We start from the raw sequence: 15,205 nt of genomic DNA on the forward strand, positions 1-15,205 counted from the left end.
CCACTGGGATCTTGGGAAGATTAGACAAAGTAACCTGTGCCCAGCACTCAGGTCCCTGTGCAAGTTCAGAGAACAGCTACTCCTGTCATCATCACCTTCTCCATCAGTCTCAGTGATTGACTTTCTCTTTAGGTCAAGACTCGCCTTGGAACTGGGGCTGGTGCTGAGACGCTATGGTGGGGAGTGGCGGTGGAGGGGTGTGAGTGGTGGGAAGTCTCACCGTCTGAGTGTCCTCTGTGTCTAGTCTCTGAGTCTCTATGTGTCTCTGTGTCCCCCGTCAATAAACAGGGGCACATATTGGAACCACATACTTCATGAGCCTAGTTTTGAAATAAAATGCAGTCATAGATACTAAGGCACTAGGAAGAGTTAAAAAGCTCTATATAAACATAAGGTGTTGATGGTTATTGTTTATTAAGTAGCCAGGACTTTTTTTATTATTATTTTGATTCCTATAGCCCTGAGATAGCAGATAAATCAGAAAAATGTCAAGTCAGAGTGAAACATAGATCTCCAGGAACCAGGGTACAGAGCTTCATCGGGATTTTTTTTTCTTCTTACAATCTTCGCTGAAAGACATTTGAAGGGAAGTTAATAATTGAAACGTAATGAATAATTGCAGTTTGGGGTCCATAGCACAATCATAATTGCCAGTTTATTACTTTTTTAATATATTTGCCAAGTATTAATAATACTGAAATAATGCAAGAAGATCATGGGAAATAAATGAAATATATCATTTGTCAAGGAAAAAGGATTTCCAAACTGTAGGCACTGCTCTTATGAGTTCCGTGATGAATGTGGCATTGCAGCCAATCCTTCATCGTGGGAACGTCACCTGCAAATTTTGGTTCCTGCATAATTCTCATCAAGTCAAGTAAAGGTGAAGGTATGGAAGACTCACTGCGTAGAGAGCCCTGCCATCTTTCATGTGCTGCCTGGGGTGTATGGAACACAATGTTGAAGAAAGTCCGAGGGCTGAGAATCATAATACCCAGGTTTTAGCCCTGGCTCTTTGGTTTGATCCTGAACAAGTGTTTTCTCAAGTCCTCATGGTCAAAGTGAGAGACAAAAGCATCAAAAATGAAGGGGTTGGACAGGGCGCAGTGGCTCATGCCTCAAAGTCCCAGGACTTTGAGAGTGCGAGGCGGGCAGATCACCTGCGGTCAGGAGTTGGAGACTAGCCTGGCCAACATGGCGAAACCCCGTCTCTACTAAAAATACAAAAATCAGCTGGGTGTGGTGGCGTGCGCCTGTAATCCCAGCTACTCGGGAGGCTGAGGCAGGAGAATCACTTGAACCCAGGAGGCGGAGGTTGTAGTGAGCCAAGATTGCGCCACTGCACTCCAGCTTGGGTGACCAAGCGATACTGTCTCAAAAAAAAAAAAAAAAAAAAAAAGAAGGGGTTGAAACAGGTCCTGAATCCCAACTCTTTCATCTCTAACAACCCATTTTATTATTTTTAGTCCCCAGGTACTCATATGTTTTGAAAGCTCTTCATACAATAATTTGTACATAGCTAACTTCACCACGCCTTCACGTCTTCTTCGGGAACTTTGAGGGACTGAACACCCTCGTCTCTAAAATGAGAAGGTTGACTTGGGTGAAGGCTTGCAACCTCAGTATCTCAACATTAGGGAATAATGACTAGCAATGGGGAGAGTCACAACCAATTCATTACTAAAATCAGCTCAAGTAATGAAGTCTTCAATGAATTGCTAAAGTAAATTAAAGTGGATTCAGAGGTCCCTTGACAAAGCCATTCTTGCTCCCTTAAGTTCAGATGCTTATTCTTTTTCTTTTTTGTTGTTGTTTTTCGTTTGTTTTTGTTTGTTTGTTTTGGGTTTTTTGCTTCCATGTTTTAATCGTGTGCCAGGCATTGAGCTAAGAAAAAGGGGAGGACTCACAGTTGAGGACCTGGGAAACAGCGCTAATTATCCACCCTCAGCAGTAGTAAAAGGCAGAGCAGGTGTGAAGGACACTTGTTTGTTTCAAAACAAAGATAATATTTCCTTTGTCATGGCTGTAGGAATCACACATTTTTACTTTTATTAAAAATACAGGCCAGGTGTGGTGGGTCACACCTGTAATCCCATTATTTTTGGAGGCCAAGGTGGGAGGATCATTTGAGCCCAGGAGTTGGAGACCAGCCTGGGCAACAAGATGAAACCCCATGTCTACAAAAAATGTAAGAATTAGCTGGCCGTGGTGGTGCATGCCTGTAGTCCCAGCTTCTTGGGAGGTTGAGGCTGGAAGATCGCATGTGCTCAGAAGTTGAAGCTGCAGTGAGCTGTGATTGCATCACTGCACTCCATCCTGGGCAACAAAGTGAGATCCTGTCTCAGAAAACAAAAACAGGCCAGGCATGGTGGCTCACACCTGTAACCCCAGCACTTTGGGAGGCCGAGGCAGGCAGATGACCTGAGGTCAGGAGTTCAAGACCAGCCTGGCTAACATGATGAAACCCTGTCTCTACTAAAAATACAAAAATTAGCCAGGCGTGATGGCGCATGCCTGTAGTCCCAGCTACTTGGGAGGCTGAGGCAGGAGAATGGCTTGAACCCGGGAGGCAGAGGTTGAGTGAGCCAAGATCGCACTATTACACTTCCGCCTGGATGACAGAGCGAGACTCCATCTCAAAAAAAAGAACAAAACACTATATATATATGGTGTGTGTGTGTGTATGTGTATATATATGTGTGTGTGTGTGTGTATACACACACACACATACACACACACACAATAATAAATCTGCCACTGGGATATAACTGATGTTAATATTTTAATAAACATTCTTCCCAATCCATACAGCTATTCACATATACATGTAGATTCTATTTATCATAACCGTGATAATATCATATGATACCATATGGTGTGAAACTACAATCTGGTTTTCTCCCCCATTCTGTTTTATACCAGGAACTTCTTTCCATAACAGGAAAGCCCTGCAGAAGTTTTCCATTCTATTGATTTCCTGTTAATAATTCACCATTGACATCTGTGGAGCTATCAAAAAGCAGCTGTAAAAAAGAACAAGAAGGCTTTTTGTGTACTGATATGAACCACCTTCAAGATATGTATAAGCATAAAAGACAAGGTTAGAACACTGTTTACTTTGCTCCCATTTGTGTAAAATAAGAGAGAAAAGAAAAAGAAAGGTGTCGTGGCGGGGGCGGCGGGGGGCAATATTTAAACATTTTTGCCCTGAGACTGGGTGTGGTGATTTACACCTGTAATCCCAGCACTTTGAGAGGCCAGGGCAGGTAGATTTCTTGTGCCCATGAGTTCGAGACCAGCCTGGGCAGCATGGTGAGACTCTGTATCTACAAAAAAAAAAACTTAGCTGGACATGGTGGTGCCTGCCTGTAGTCCCAGCTACTCAGGAGGCTGAGGTAGGAGGTTCACTGGAGCCCAGGAAACCGAGGCTGCAGTGAACCACGATCTTTCTACTGCACTGTAGCCTGGGTGACAGAATAAGATCATATCTCCAAAAAAAAAAAAAAAAGATAAACATATTTGCTCTGGAGGGGAAACCAAAGAATTGATAGTGCTGGTTGTGCTGGGAGATAAGACATTGGGCAGACAGAGACCCGAGGGAGGAAAGAGAAGTGTCATCGTGTACCCTATTGTAGCTCCCATGGAATTTTAGACCACATGACTGCATGAACCTAGACAAAGAATGAGTGTGCTGTGGGATTTTTTTGTTTGTTGTTCTTTGTTTTTTGTTTTTTTGAGACGGAGTCTTGCTCTGTCCCCAGGCTAGAGTGCAGTGGCGCGATCTCGGCTCACTGCAAGCTCTGCCTCTCGGGTTTACGCCATTCTCCTGCCTCAGCCTCCGAGTAACTGGGACTATAGGCGCCCGCCGCCGCGCCCGGCTAATTTTTTGTATTTTTAGTTGAGATGGGGTTTCACCGTGTTAGCTAGGATGGTCTCGATCTCCTGACCTCGTGATCCACCCGTCTTGGCCTCCCAAAGTGCTGGGATTACAGGTGTGAGTCACCGCGCCCAGCCATGCTGTGTTTTCATGTTGTATATACTTCATTGCATATGTGTGTGTATGTATGTATTTTATTTGTACACAGTAGACAAATTTGTGTGATATTTAAATTATATCGTTTATAGTGTATCTATTTGTGTCTTTGAGAAAACAGTTTATCACTGTATCCTCCACCTCTAGTCAAACGCCTGGAATATAAGGAGCTCGATGAATATGTACTCAATAAGTTGATGTTTGAATGAATAAATACATTCTGATTATTAAATAGCATACTTGTGAGTTATGATTTTTTTTAGTTACTTCCACTTTTTTCAGTTTGGGTGTTCGGTCACAATCTGGGCATTGCCATGGAACATGTGATCCATATGAACAACGTCTGCCTTGTGGGCGGTGCTGAATAAATGTTTGAGGATCCCTGGGCCAACTGCCCTCAGGGTGCTTCCAGCAGATATGATCTGGAATTCCAGGATGGGATCTGGAAGACACAAGATTCAGTGGTCCTTTTCCTCTGAGAAGGGAATTGAGGGGTGGGAGGTAGGGAAGCTAAAAGCAGAATCCCAACCCAAGACCCACTTACCCAGAACACTTGCCCCTGGCCCGAGTGACTGCTTCAGCTCTGCAAAGCCTCCTTCTCTCTCTGACCCTCATCAGACCCAAAGGAGGGCTCTGCCTCCTGCAAGCAGGCTCAGATGCCTGGGCAGATCTTCCCCGCAGCCTCACACCACGCTCTCCTTCCATCCTCCCACGCCCCGACTCCCTTCAGAGGAAAATTACCCCTGAGTCTTCACTCTTTCAGATCCCAACCTGGGATTCCAGGTTATACCAGCTGGAAGCACCCTGCGTGCAATTGGCCCGGGGATTCTTAAATATTTATTCACCACCGCAAATAAGACAGACATTATTCATACAGGTCACATGTTCCATGGCGATCCCAGATTGTGACAGGAAAACTAAACTAAAAAAGAAAAAAAAATGGAAGTAACTTTTAAAAAATTACAACTCACAAATACGCTATTTATTTTATTATTTTATTTTTTTAGACAGAGTCTCGCTCTGTTACCCAGGCTGGAATGCAGTGGCACAATCCTAGCTCATTGCAACGTGTACCTCTCAGATTCAATCAATTCTCCTGCCTCAGGCTCCAGAGTAGCTGGGATGACAGGCAGGTGCCACCATGCCCAGTTGATTTTTGTATTTTTGGTAGAGATGGGGTTTCACCATGTTGGCCAGGCTGGTCTTGAACTCTTGACCTCAGCCTGAGGTGATCTACCCTCCTCAGCCTCCCAAAGTTCTGGGATTACAGGCTTGAGCTGCCACGCTAGGCCACAAATATGGCATTTAATAATGAGAATTTATTTATTCATTCAAACATCAAGTTATTGAGTACATATTTATCACACTCCTTATATTCCAGACACTTGGCTGGAGATTAAGGATACAGTGATGAACTATTTTCTCATAAAATAGTTTACAGGAGGAACAGAACAGTCTCAGCTAGAGGCAGGAGCTCTGGAGTCCAGCCATCTGTGCGGGAATCCCAGCTGGTCACTCACCTGCTGGGTATCATTACCTCACCCTCAGTTTCCTCATCTGTGAAATGAGAGTGATGATGATTGCATTGAATTCATCAGATTGTCATAAGTCTCCAACAAAATAATTCAAGTAAAATATGTGGTATATAGCAAGCACTCCAAAAATCTCAGCTATTATTACTGTTATAATAGCACTCATTTTATCCAAGGTTGGATAGTCAGTGAAAGATACAGAAAAAGACGGGGAGACCTGGGCATTAATAGGAACAGATGAAGTAGAACTGATGAGTCAGGAAGCAGTGAAATTCAACTCACTCATTGAACCAATTTTTACTGACCACTCACTATAGCTCAGCACTCCACTAGGTACTGGGAACCAGTGGTAAGCAAAGACGGACATAGTTCCTATCTTCTTGGAACTTACAGACTGGAGGGGGAGATGGACATAAACCAAAGAATCACACAAATAACTGCTAAATTTTGACAATGACAATTGTTACAGAAGAGAGATGTAGGATGTTTCAAGAGCTGACGACAGGACTTGATCTAATGAGAGAGATCAGTGCAGGCTTCCCTGGGGAATAATGTTTGAGCTGAGAAGGGATTCAGGTTAAAAGATCAAGCAGCAGGTGCAAAGTCCCTGTGGCAAAGACATACACATGGAACTGAAAGAAGTCCACAGTTGCCAGAGAGAGGCTGCAACGGGGAGTGTAGAGTGAGGTGAGGCTGAGAGCAAAGTCGGGACCAGCCCTATGCAGGGTCTAATGATAATAACAGCCACAAATAGGGTGGCAGCAATCGTATATTGATCTCTTGCTATATGCCAGGCATATTATATCATCTCATCTAAACTCATGACAATACCATGAAGTTGGTGCTATTATTTTCTGCATTTTACAAATGGGGAAACAGGCTTGACGTCCTGTGGCTACCAAGGACATGAACCAGTTATGTTTAACTCAAGACCCCTTACAGTCTTGGACTCAGAACATCATACATTTTGTCATACAAATGAGGACAGTCCAGGGATACATTATTAATAATACTAAGACCACAGATATAACCCAGGACCGCCCCAAGCACTACTGGATAATATCTCAGGATTTTTTTAAAAATGAAAGTACTTTGTAAACAGTGATATCTGTTAAGAACTCAGAGACAATTTATCTGACCATAAGGTTCAGGAAGGGGAAAGATCTCAGTGTAACCAGGAGATCATTTTCTTGAACCAGTGCCTCCTTCTGCTACAACACAAAGCTTCATTCCAGTCCCCTATCTTCAATATATTTGACATTTTGAAAAATAATTAATTGTGTCAGTTTTATTAATGTTTTAAAATACAAATTAAAAATGTGACAAATGAGTGAGAAACAGCAGTCTGTTTTAATGAAAATTTCATATTCTCCATCAATAAATCATAAACTAAAGAGAACCTAACATAAGCCACAATATTCCTTGCCTGTCTGTGTAAGGGGTTACTTGGCAGAGGGTTCCACTTGGGAACTGGGAAGATTCTGGAATTCTGCAGGGTCCAAGAGTTCAGGCTGGTGAGGACCAAAGGGGTCCGGCCCCAATGGGAATGGCTTAGAGAGATGTAACACAGAGGCCCCATATGAACTTTACCTCTAAGGGATCCACCACCCTGCGAGGCAGCTTTCAGAAACCAGAACAGCGTGGTAATCAAGAAAAAGCACCCCGGCCGGGCGCGGTGGCTCATGCCTGTAATCCCAGCACTTTGGGAGGCCGAGGTGGGTGGATCACGAGGTCAGGAGATCAAGACCATCCTGGCTAACACGGTGAAACTCCGCCTCTATTAAAAATACAAAAAATTAGCCGGGTGTGGTGGCGGGAGCCTGTATTCCCAGCTACTCGGGAGGCTGAGGCAGGAGAATGGCGTGAACCCGGGAGGTGGAGGTTGCAGTGAGCCGAGATCGCGCCACTGCACTCCAGCCTGAGAGACAGAGCGAGACCTGTCTCAAAACAAAAGCACCCCAACATTAGGCTGAAATGCAGCAGAAGTACAGCATTGTGTGCCTGGAGAAGTCGTCCGCTATCACCCTCTCTGGTTGAGATGTTGAGGATGATTCAGGGCGGGGGGTCCCTCGACCAAGGAGGATGTGAAACCAGGCACCCCTCTACTTTCCCTGCCAAGATTTCTCCTGCCTCAGACTCTGTTCCAACTGCAGGGCTCATTCCCAAACTTTGCGTCTAGAACCTCTACTGAAATGTTCTTTTCCCTGTTCTAACATCTTGCAAGAGATGCCTTATCCTACCTCTGGGTGACAATAAACCAGTTCCATCTATTTCACATTTTTAAAGAAACCCAGATAAGGAGATGCTAGGGTCTCCCTGGGTCATCCCAGGTCATTCTAAATTCCCAAGTCTGCTCCTCCAGCACCATCTTGGAAAACTTTCATATCCGATTTCAGGTTTGCAAAGGGTTGGGTCTGACAGAGCTAGACCTGCTTTTCAAAAATTATAAACATGTAAGAACGATTTGGCAGGGAGTGGTAGGAAATGCAAATTCCTTGGCTTTATAACATTCTAAATATTGATTCTGTGGGTTTGGGGTGGGGGAGGCCAGCAAAGGGGGTAGGAGTGTGCTCTGTACACAAGCAAGCCAGGTGCACCTTCAGAAGCACTACACTTAATGAGCCTTGGAAGGAACAGGGGAATTGGAGCCTGGGGTTGGTGGGTTCTTTGAGGGAACTGGAATATTTCCAACCACAATCTCCTCAGTCTCAACTCGCCAATCCTCCCGGCTCTTCCCCACATCCTCCCTCTGCACCAGAGTTTAGCAAATGTAGTCTTCTTAGACCAGATTGAAATGCCAGAATGTATGGAGATTAATCACAGAATAATACAAACTGCCGCTTATCATCTCCCATATATTTGACATAATTACCCTACAAGCAACATGAAAATGTTATACTGTAATAACTCCCAGCCAGGAGAAAAGGCAGCGTTGCTGATAACATGAAAATAGAGAAGAATACAGAACACGGCCCTTCGAAAACTTTTAATTAATTTTTCCCCCTTTCAGCATAATTGATGTCAGTTCAGGCTTCGGTGTTTCCGAAGTGCTTGGCCTCGTAGCGAAGAAACTTAGGATCAGGCAGATTGCCTACAGAGCAAAGCTGGGCCCCAGTGGGGGACTAAGGAGAGACGGCATGAGGAACATTTGTTCATCTTTAAACACATAACTTAGACTATGTCACTTTTTTATTTAAATTATTTTTATAGCTCCCCCTTGCCCTGCCCTGCAGAACCCAAAGACCAAGGTCCTTTGGTGTCACTGGGAATAATTCACGGTGTGGCACTTGCTTGTTACCTTGTCAATTTCACCTGCTTTCCCTTCCCACCAAGTGCCCTAGTGTGACTGAGTCGCTTGCATCATGCAATGCTGCACCTTGCAGCATGCTTCATTCCTCCAAAACTTTATACTTGATGTTCTATCTACCAGGACACCCCTCCACTGAAACTTCATCTGGCCAACCCAACTCATTCTTTAAAACTCAGCTCAGATGTCTTCTCTTCCCCAGAGCCTTCCTTTCTCAATGACAGCCAAGGTTTCTGCCTTGGACTCCTAGACCCTCTTGACCTTCCTTCTAACATGGACTGTATCACCCTATATTGCATGAACCCACCTGTCTCTCTCCTCCTGTAGAATGTGAACGTATCACTCATTTCTATAGCCCAAGATCCACACAATGTCTAGGATAGAACATATGCTGAAAGAATATTTGAAGAATGAACAAATAAATATTCTCTATAGCTACTGGAGTAACCTAACACTTTGTCAATAACATAGGAACCTACACAGTAAATTCCTTGTGTAAAAAACCATGCATCTCTCTTCATAAACCACTGTGATTCATTGGTCAAACTGGCTTATGTAATCCAATATTTTCCTTTTGCCTAGACTGCCAGGAAGCTCAAAGCTAAATGCCACGATAAACAGTAACAACAGTATTAGCCTAGGTTTTGTTTTTGTTGACTGATTTTCTTTTTCCTTCACTGTGATTTTGTTGCTGCTTTTGTTTTCTGTTTCCCATTTACTGACTCATCAATAGCAAACAACTTTATATAGGCAAACTGCAAAGACCAAGTAAAGGATATATGCAAGCCCTCTCATGCTTGCTTTATGTCTTATTTAACAGACAAGTACAGCTTTTGGATAAGTAACAAGTATAATTTGTCTAAGTGGTAAATGAATACTCAACAAATATTTGTTGAGCATTAACTGAGCCAGGCATTAAGCTGGGTCCTGTGCATATGCAGAAGAAAACACATGGTCTCCTCACTCAAGGAGTACATTGTTTACTGGGAAGTAAAGGGGGTAATATTTGAGCAGAGTCTTAATGGATACGTAGGAGTTCACTAGTAGAAGAAACAAAACCTGCTGAATTTTAAAAACGTCAAGTGACTTGATATTGCTAACAAGATACATGTCAGTGAGCAGTCAGCAGACAACCAACCTGTTGAGACAAGGAAGGATAGCTCATAAGACACTTAGGAACAGACCTTGCTGATAAGTTTAGACTTTGCCCTACAGGCCACTGGTCTATAACTGTTTTACATAGGGGGATCCCTTTTCAGTGTTCAGAGATTTCATGGCAGTAGTCTCAGTGCAAATCGACTGAGAAAAACACATAACAGCAAAAGTCATAGTAAGTTCAGTGATGCATTTAAATTAATTTGTACTTTGTTCAACCCAATCATATTTACAGACTTTTGAAAAATAGCTGCACCCAGCAAAACATACACTGCTCCCCTCAGAGATATAAATAAAATATGAATGTGTCTATTCCAAGTGGTTACTCTTCTCTCCTCAACATCTTTCCTTTTCTCTCTCTCTGTCTCTCTCTCTCTCTCTGTCTCTCTCCCTAATATCTTATCTTGTGAGGCTTGGCATTGAAATGCAGTTTCCACAGTGTGTGTTTCCAGTGTGGTCATAACTCGTGAACCTGTTTTATCGGATGCTCCTGTCTTTTGTTTAATCAGGCCTATGCTGCACCCTTTCTCTTTTCTTTCTAGTTGTTCTCCTCTTTCTCCTATGTTCTAGATCACTAATCTATTGTTGGCTAGGCTCGGTGGCTCACACCTGTAATCCCAACACTTTGGGAGGCCAAGGTGGGAAGATGACTTGCATCCAGGAGTTCAAGACCAGCCTGGGCAACATAGCAAGAGCCCTTATCTACAAAAAATAAAAAAATAACCAGACATAGTGGCACATGCCTGTAGTCGTCCCAGCTACTCAGGAGGCTGAGGTAGGCGGACTGCTTGAGCCCAGGAGGTTGAGGCTGCAGTGAGCTGTAATTATACCACTGCACTCACCCTGTGCAACAGAGTTATACTCTGTATAAAAAAAAAAAAATCATCATCATCATCACCATCATCATCTATTGCTGTCAAGTTACATTTTGATATGTTAATCTAATTTTGTGGTCCTTAAATATTCATGTGTATCAGAACCGCCCAGAGGGCTACTCAAATACAGTTTGCTGGGCGTCATTGTCAGAGTTTCTAATTCAGTAGATCATTAGTGGGGCCTGAGAATTTGCTTTTCTAACAAATTCGCAAATGAGGCTGATGCCACTAATCCAGGGGCCACACTCTTGAGAAGCAGTGAGCTACCTTATCTCCCTTCTCCTACTATATGACCATTTCGTCTATGGTTTCATCGGTTTCTTATATATTTTACCCTTCTTAAAATTCTGAAACCTTTGATTTCATAAATGAATGCTCAGCCAGGCATGGTGGCTTATGCCTGTAATCCCACCACTTTGGGAGGCTGAGGGAGAAGGATTGCTTGATCCTAAGAGTTTGAGACCAGCCTGGGCAACATAGCAAGACCCTATCTCTACAGAAAATTTAAAAATTAGCTGGATGTGGTGGTGTGTGCCTGTAGTCCCATTTGCCTTGGAGGCTGAGGTGGGAGGATCACTTGAGCCCAGCAGATGGAGGCTATAGTGAGCTATGATCATGCCACTGCACTCCAGCCTGGGAACAGAGCAAGACCCTATCTCAAAACAAAAAAGAAACGTTCAAAATGAATAAAACAATTATATTAAGAGCATAAATGTTCATAAATACATACATACAATCCCGATGAACACTTTTACATGCACCACGATGTTTAAGATTGATTGCGTATACATTAAAGAATCCCTTAACTCATTTCAAACTGTTAAGTAAATCAACACAGATAATTTGCATTCCTTCTAATTGTCACCTGTCAGTAATTGTAAACATTTATAAATGAGGAGCCAAGAATTTCATGTGATCTCTTTAGGTTTACATGTTTACCTGAGAGACTGAATGTACCATCAGTGGCCAGATTCTATATAGAACCCAGAGCCAACTATCTGCAGCGACCAGCCCGGACAGTATCTACAGGAACCAGCCCAGGGCACCAGCCCGCTCTCTGTAAGTCAGACTTGTAGAAAGTCCGCTCACTCTATGTAGCAACCGGTTCAGGAAGCCAGGCAACAACCCCAGTAACAATCGGTCCCAAATGCCCAGGATTCCAAAAATAACGGACAGCTTCCCTGAAATTTTTGTCCCTGCATCCAACTGGGGATAAACCCAGGAAAGCTAAACAGACACCCCTACCAGATCACAGCAGATGACCACTTCTAATTATCCCACCTTCAGGTTCCCCATGACAACAGCTCCAATCAGAGCACACCGAGTCTTCTTTTCCTTCTGCAATAAAGGTTTCCCTCTCCTCTATCTACCTTTGAGTGTCTGCCAAAACGCAAGTGATGCTGGCTGACTCCCTTGCTACGGCAAGCTCTGAATAAATAGCTTTTGCTTGTTCTTATTTGGTTGGGCTGCGTTTATTTCTAAAGCTAGCTGGCAGGACAGGGGAAGGCCACAGCCAACTGAGCCTTGGGTAAATGTATCTAAGCATTACATAAAATACCTGTATGTACAAGACCCATTAGAATGTTTATCCAGTCTGCATATAATGGTTGCTGCAGGTATGTGTTCTCAGGCTCTTTTCTGGAATTCTGCTGAGGGATCGTGTGGTCTCACTGATGGCAAATATGGCTGGGGGAAAGGGGGAGTCGTCAAGGAATTTTTGAGCTGAAAGGTGTCATGATTTTTGCATTAAAGACACCATCCCAGCAGCTGTGTGGAGGATGAGGCGTAAGGAAGGGCGGAATGTATCAACCAGGATTTCTCCAAAGGGGTTAAGCAAGAACCAGATTCTGTCTCCATGGAGGCCCTTCCTTGTCCTGAAATGCATTCCCATTGCCCCTGAAAAGCCACGCTTTCTTTCCTTCTGTCTTTTTTTTTTTTTTTTTTTTTTTTTGAGATGGGCTCTCGCTCTGTAGCCCAGGCTGGAGTACGGTGGTGCAATCTCAGCTCACTACAACCTCCGCCTCCCGAGTTCAAGCTATTCTCTTGCCTCAGCCTCCTGAGTAGCTGGGATTACAGGTGCCCGCCACTACGCCTGGCTAATTTTTGTATTTTTACTAGAGACTGGGTTTCACCATCTTGGCCAGACTGGTCTTGAACTCCTGACCTTGTGATCCACCCACCTCGGCCTCCCAAAGTGCTGGGATTACAGGCATGAGCCACCACACCCAGCCAGCACACTTTCTTTACGGAACACAAAGGTTGGCAAGGTTGTCTTCTCAGGCAGAAAGAGGTCGTTGCGTGGCCTCTGAGCGAAGTCTCGGGGAAGTGCGAACCACAGTCATGGTTATTTAATTACCATGAGAGACTTTCATCAGGATGCCAACAGGCAAGTTCACAGCTGAGAAACCCCTCTTAATTGCTGGGCTTGGGAGGCCCATCATTCCTTTGATGGGCCTGTGGCTTGCTCTTTTGACCTCCAACATCTGGATTTGCTGGGGCTGTGGAAATGATTCCCAGTCCAGGTGATAGAAATGTCAGGAACAAGACTCTGACCAAAACATTTGGCCAGACTTTGTTAATTTCATGAGGAAGGGGAAATGCAAGTTTCACGCTCCTGGAACAGCTGCAAGCAAGACCCTCTGAAAAGCCTATTCTTTAAATAAGTTAGTTAGACACCATGAATTTGAATCTAAGCTCCAACTCCTAGTAATGGTGGGACCCGAACTGAGTAAGTGGCTTAGTTAGCCTCTCCACCCCCGGATTTTCTCATTTGTGAAAAGGACATAATATGAGTTCCTGCCTCTCAGGGTTGCTGTGAAATGATGCATTTAAAGGGTTTGGCAGTGTGCCTGGCCCATAGCAAACTCTGGCGATTATAACGCGTGTTTCTTGAGTGCTGGGTGACACGTCTATAGTTTCCTACAGTCAAGGTCAATGATTCTCAGATACTAGCCATGTACGGCATGGCTTTACAACCTTTTATTATTATTACCTCCTTGATGCGTCTTTCAAACTTTTTTTCCTAATCGTCACCCCACACACACCCTTGAAATAATAGCACAGGTGCACTGTGTATCTGTTTCTGTACTGTGACCCTTTGGAGGGCCACAAACCATTGTATTATCCAACACCTTTTCACCCCCCACCCCAAGAGCCAATTATCTGAACAAAGATGAAATCTTATATGCATTTTTTTGTCCTTTTTCTTGTCCGTAGAGAAGTGAGCTAAAAAATGCCGTGTATGGATGTATACCAAAAAAAATACACCCACATATGGAAAATGCTTTGTTTTACTTTAACTGATGGGACTGACCATGTGAAATATTTCAATGTTATACAGTTGGTGGAGGAGCTAGTGTTCAAAAGAAATAAAGCATCTTCCAATTCAAAAAAGAGAGCGAGAGAGAGAGATCCAGTTGTTGCCTGCATTAAGAATGCACCATCCAGCCGGGGGCGGCGGCTCACACCTGTAATCCCAGCACTTTGGGAGGTGGAGGCAGGCGGATCACGAGGTCAGGAGATCAAGACCACCTGGCTAACACAGTGAAACCCCGTCTCTACTAAAAGTACAAAAAATTAGCCTGGCATGGTGGCAGGCACCTGTAGTCCCAGTTACTCGGGAGGCTGAGGCAGGAGAATGGCGTGAACCCAGAAGGCGGAGCTTGCAGTGAGCCGAGATCACGCCACTGCACTCCAGCCTGGGCAACAGTGCAAGACTCCATCTCAAAAAAAAAAAAAAACAATGCATGATCTCAGGTCGAGGGTGGTGGCTCACACCTGTAATCCCAGCATTTTGGGAGGCCAAGGTGGGTGGATCACCTGAGGTCAGGAGTTCAAGACCAGCCTGGCCAACATGGCAAAACCCCGTCTCACTAAAACTACAAAAATTAGCCCAAAGTGGTGGTTGGTACCTGTAGTCCCAGCTACTAGGGAGGCCGAGGCAGGAGAATCACTTGAACCCAGAGGTAGAGGTTGCAGTGAGCCATGACTGAGCCACTTCACTCAAGCCTGGGCAACAAGAGCAAAACTCCATCTCAAAAAAAAAAAAAAAAAAAAAAAAAAAAAGAATGCATGATCTCAAAGTGAGATTTGTGTGAGCTGAGAAAAATAAGAAAGTTCACATGCATTCTGTTTAAAGTTCAACCTTTTATTCCAAGATATCATATTTTCCTTCGTGTGTGTGTACGTGTGTGAGAGACAGTTGTAACAGGAAACGGTAGTGATTGTCTTTTTGTATGTGGGGTTCTGTGTCTGTGTGCTCAGGTGGTGGCTGAATTGATGGACTTACTTGCCGTGATGAAAA

At 44.0% G+C, this 15,205-nt stretch overlaps 1 protein-coding gene across 1 annotated transcript in view; it reads right to left on the minus strand.

Moving 5' to 3' along the window:
- Positions 1–2,765: 2,765 nt before the first annotated feature.
- TMEM114 (transmembrane protein 114) overlaps positions 2,766–15,205 on the minus strand; it is a 51,405-nt gene continuing 38,965 nt past the window's right edge. Inside the window, exon 3 of the mRNA XM_037989868.2 lies at positions 2,766–3,023. Within this exon, the coding sequence (XP_037845796.2) occupies positions 3,013–3,023 (11 nt within the window). The 3' untranslated portion in view covers positions 2,766–3,012. The remainder of the gene's footprint in view (positions 3,024–15,205) is intronic.

This window comes from Chlorocebus sabaeus, chromosome 5, assembly GCF_047675955.1.
Source record: "Chlorocebus sabaeus isolate Y175 chromosome 5, mChlSab1.0.hap1, whole genome shotgun sequence".
NCBI lineage: Eukaryota > Metazoa > Chordata > Mammalia > Primates > Cercopithecidae > Chlorocebus > Chlorocebus sabaeus.